Source organism: Oratosquilla oratoria, chromosome 10 (genome assembly GCF_046742065.1).
Source record: "Oratosquilla oratoria isolate Oo_2021 chromosome 10, ASM4674206v1, whole genome shotgun sequence".
Classification (NCBI taxonomy): Eukaryota; Metazoa; Arthropoda; class Malacostraca; order Stomatopoda; family Squillidae; genus Oratosquilla; species Oratosquilla oratoria.
In genome coordinates, this window is record NC_134786.1 from 15,463,669 (window position 1) to 15,468,668 (window position 5,000).

A 5,000-nucleotide genomic window follows, 5' to 3' on the forward strand; every position below is an offset into this window, starting at 1 on the left:
ATAGGAACACATTAAGTTTGTGACGCATGATCGTCCTTGTCTAAATCCACATTGCCTTGGATTTAGTACGTTGTTTTTTCCAGATGCCTTACCCATCTAGTTTTGATGATTCTCTCACAAAATCTAACTATCGTACTTGTAAGAGAGACCGGTCTATAGTTAGTGGGGTCTTCGTTGTTCCCCCATTATATATTGGCACTATATTTGCTCTTTTCCAATCTTCTGGAACTTTTCCTTCTTTCAATGAACTGCTTATTAGACTATGTATTTTGTCTGTTAGTTCATTCCTGCATTCTCTCAAAATCCAGTTTGCCATTTCATCTGGTCCATGCGATTTTCTGACATCGAGATTACTCAAGTGATTCATTATTTCATTCCTTGTCACTTCTATCTCTTTCATAGGGGGGACTTTCTCCTCCCACTCGATATCTCTGGGTTGTATGTTCTCCCTCGTAAACACCGATTTAAAATGCTTGTTCATAATTTCTGCCATTTCTATTTCCTCTGTGTATTCAACTCCTCCTTGTCGTAGTTTCTCTAATTCTTGTTTGTTTTTCAGTTTGTTGTTTACAAATCTGTAAAATAGTTTTGGTTGATCTTTACATTTTTCTATGACATCTTTTTCACACTTTCTCTTTTCTGCTCTGCACACATGTACATATTCATTTCTATAACTAGTATATATTTTCCATTTTTCAAGTCTTTTGTCTTTTTTCCAATTTATCCAAGCTTTGTCTCTTTTGTCTTTTAACTCCCTACATCTTTTTTTGTACCAACACTGCTACATATCCTTTTTCTTATTTTTGTTTTGGAACATACTTTTCCACTCCTTTATAGATTTTTGTCAAAATATTCCATTTCTCTTCTACTGTTGTTTCCTCCTTGTGTATCCTTTCCCATTCTGCTTTCTGAAAGAATTCTCTTGTTTTATCAAAATTTGTTTTTCCATACATCCATCTTCCCTTTCTATATTGTTCATTTTTTCCATGTATTTTTCCTCATTTAGTTCTAGTTCAACCAATATGTGGTCACTTTTGCTTATTGGCGTTTTAGATTCAATCTTTTCCACTATTTCGGGTTCTGATGCGATTATTAGGCCCAGTCTCGATGGGTCTTCCTCATTTCTATACCTAGTATTCTCTTGTATCCATTGCGTCATTGTATGTTCTATAATCATAGCAAGTAGTACATTTCCCCATAGGTCGTCTCCACCCTTCACTGTCATCTCTTCCCAGGAGATTTCTTTACAATTAAAGTCACCTGTTATAACTATTCTTCCTCCATCTTCCATTATCTTATTTAGTGTTATCCTTGTGTCTTCTAACATACTTTTGTGTTCTCTCTCTTCCCACGAGGCCGTTTTAGGAGGCACATAATTTACTACAAACTTCCTGCTCTTCCCATCCCTGTCCTCCACTTCCATCATAATCATCTCTACTCTATTCTTTCCATATGTGACATTCCTCACATTTATATCCTTCTTAGTCAGGAACATAACTCCACCCCCTTGTTTTACCTCTCTGTTTCTAATCCAATAATTATATCCACCATGCCCTACACTGTTGGGTGGTAGTGGAACTTTAATTTTTGTCTCTACAATTCCCATTATGTCCGGTTCTTTTTCCATCAGGTAATCATTCAGTTCGTTCAAGCCTGTTATTAAGCCATCTATGTTTGTGTAAGACACTTTTAATTTTCTGCTACTTCCATCGTGTTTTCTGTTTCCTTTCCGTTTTTCTCTGCTATGAACCATCTCCTCACTTTCATATCCACTACTCTCCAATAGAATTTCTCTTTTTCTGACTCTGTTCTTTTCTCGTTTTTTTCCTTAGCTTCTAGTCTTTTTGTTTTCTCATCCTCTCTTTCCTCTTTATTCATTTCTCTTTTTATCCATACTTGTTTATATTGTTCACTGTCAGCTAGTTTACCTGTTTTTGCTAAGATATTCTCTGCTGTCGTTTGTGACCTGAATTTGATCTTAATTGGTCTAGTCTTATCTGTATTGTATTTCCCTAGTCTATATATTTCTCCATTTTCTTTCCTTGTTTCTTTTCCATCCTCTTGAACTACTTCTAATATCTTGTTTACCTTTTTCTTTTCCTCTTTTACTCCTGTGGTCCTATTTGGATTATACTTCTCTTCCATCCCTAATATAATTATACATTTCTTTTTGTCCGCTAAGTTTCTTACTATATTCTCCTTTTCTCTCATCACTTTAATAACTGTGTCTTTAGTTTGTTCTTTCATCTGTAGTGTCACTATATCTCTAAATACAACTTTGTTGTTCTCTCGGACTTTTCTCCAACCCTGTGCTTCGTTTGCTATGGACTCTTTATTTTCTTTATTATTATTCTTTAATCTCTCATTCTCATCTTTTACTTCTTTTAACAGTCTTTTTAATTCTTTTATTTCTTTGGTTAGGTTTTCATTCTCCTCCTTTAGTTCTTCCTGTTTATCAATTCTTTCGGCAACCTGTGATAATTGGTCAAACCTAACCTCCCATTCTTCGTTCATTTTTTTTTTTTTTTTCTCCTCTAGATGTACTAGTTGGGGGGAGGTTGTCACCTCCTCCCTCATTAAATCCATAAAAGCAGTTACCTTTTCTTTCCATTGAACTGCTATTATCTATATTTCTGCTCTTGACATCTCTGCTTCCTTCTTGTTCCTCGTCTGTGTATTCTTCCCCCGTTTGTTTACACCTCTCCTAAGATCCGGGGCCCGTTCGTCCCCTTCCTCATTCCCTTCCATTTTCCTCAATAATAAATAATACCTCTCTTTCTCCTATTTCTTCACCTTCCCACTACACCACGAGCTTTCTCTCTTCCCTACTAATACAACAAGGTACTCCCTCATTGTTGAGATCCACGAAAATTGCACTTCTATTACGGAGTCCAATCTTCGCCGTGTATCCGACGTACGCGCGCGCGTGTGTGTGTGTGTGTGTGTGTGTGTGTGTGTGTGTGTGTGTGTGTGTGTGTGTGTGTGTGTGTGTGTGTGTGTGTGTGTGTGTGTGTGTGTGTGTGTGTGTGTACCCAGTCATCAAAATTTGCTCCAAAGTAATTTATCCTACAGATGTGTGGACAACTATTCTAACTTTGCGTAATCTTTCCGTTCTCTTATGTTTCTTTTGTTCTCTTGATATTGTTCGACCCATACTAACAGGTCTTCTTTGCCAATTTTGCTTACACCTTCCTTAATTCCAAAGACAGTAATCATATGTATATGCTCGTGTCCGTGCCTCTTGTTTCTAAGCACTCAACTGAAGAAAAGCCAAAAAAGAGAGGCTGGGCACAAGGCGAACTGCCTTCAGCGCCCCTAAGATGACACTCGATAAAAGAAACAATGGAACTCTCCCCTCATTGTGGTCCGCCGACTCCGTCGTCTTATCTGTTGTCACGTCGCCAAGACTATGGTGTGGTTGAAACCGTTTACGATCAACATCGAAATGGTTCAGGTTAGGATTGGTGCCTAATCATGACACGAGAGTAAAGAGAGAACATGAATATGTTAATTTTCTGTGATTGGCACTGATGTTTGGTATTATCTTATTGTTTGCAAAAAAAAAATCTAATTCCTCTGAAGACGCAGTTGTTGTTATATACAGTAAGCCTGAATTACATTTGCATTGCGAACACCACCTGTACTATATGAAAATATTTGGTGGCTCAAGAATTTTAGCAATGCCAAAATAAAAACAAAAACACTTTGGTGTTAGTTAGAATCTTATCCCTAAGAAAATGTCTCCCTGTGCCGTAGCTGAAGTAAAACAAGAAAATCGCGATACGGAAGAATTAAAAGCCTATCAACGACAAACTTGCCTGAAGCAAATAAAAAAAACTGACCTACCCAACGGAATGCACATTTTCCTCGCTAATGTTTCGTTTCATTCTTATGTACATTCATAATTTATCATCTTTGTTTTCGCATGCAAGGGAGTGCATTATGTTGTACTGTAGACTGGTCATTTTTATCTGGAAACACGGAAATTAAAATCATGTTTTAGTCTGCGCAGTGTAATGTTGCTTCTTTCCATCATTGCGTCCAGACGTTGGAAGACTCTACCTTGAATTCCCGTTTTCGTAAGCGATACTTCCCACTTTATTTTGTTTCTTGTATGGACACAGCACCTCTGCGAAAGGCAACAACAAAGAAAAAAAAATAACCCTTTTGTACAGTGTGACCTTACGGTGAGTGTGTGGCAACTCCAGGATGAATATCTTTCAACACCAAGTAAGGCTGGGTAGTCAGCTAACAATAGCACATAGGTAGTCGTGAGCACCATCCTTACCTAAACAGTTGTGTCCGCCATTGCCTTGCCACCCATCCTCCCAGCATGAAGGAAAGGATAAAGTCGGTGAGTGTCAAATCATAATCTTATTCTGAAGTTTTAATTCGCAGTATTGGTTACAGTGTAACCCGAGAAAGTATTACTGAAAAAGTCGACAAAGAATGCAATTTCCATAAAGTTCGTTTTACTACTGTGAAAATGGTGTTGATCGTGCTTGTATGTCATCTGCAAGGTGACTAAAATGGACCTGCGTAGCTCGCACGGTTATGTATATCATCGTACCGAACGATTTATTCCAACTAGACCTACATTTAACTCGTTCATTGTATGGGCTTCAGCTGAATAAGATAATTTAGTATAATGTAGAACAAACTATATAGGAGCCTATGCCACTGTATTAAAAACGTCCACGTGAGTATCTTTCAATCATCAAAACTATCTGCCGATAGTTAGACTCATCCTTGTCCATGCAGTACAGTTTTGATCTCCGTCATGTAGAATTGATATTAATTCACTAGAACCACAAAGGAGATTGACCAATATGATACAAGGGCTTAGAACTTTACCTTACGAAGACAGGCTTAAGCACCTTAACTTACGCTCTCAGGGAAGACGAAGAGTGCAGGGTGATCTAATAGAGGTGTTCACATGGATGAAGGGCTTTAACAAGGATGATGCGGGCAAGGTCATCATATTAAGACAGCATGGCAGG

General features: G+C 37.8%; 1 protein-coding gene across 2 annotated transcripts in view; it reads left to right on the plus strand.

Moving 5' to 3' along the window:
- The first annotated feature begins 4,262 nt into the window (after positions 1 to 4,262).
- The window catches only part of LOC143029113 (D-beta-hydroxybutyrate dehydrogenase, mitochondrial-like), a 27,196-nt gene continuing 26,458 nt past the window's right edge, over positions 4,263 to 5,000 (plus strand). For both annotated transcript variants that reach the window (XM_076191546.1, XM_076191545.1), the window contains exon 1: positions 4,263 to 4,354. In XM_076191546.1, the coding sequence (XP_076047661.1) occupies positions 4,334 to 4,354 (21 nt within the window). In that variant the 5' untranslated portion in view covers positions 4,263 to 4,333. The remainder of the gene's footprint in view (positions 4,355 to 5,000) is intronic.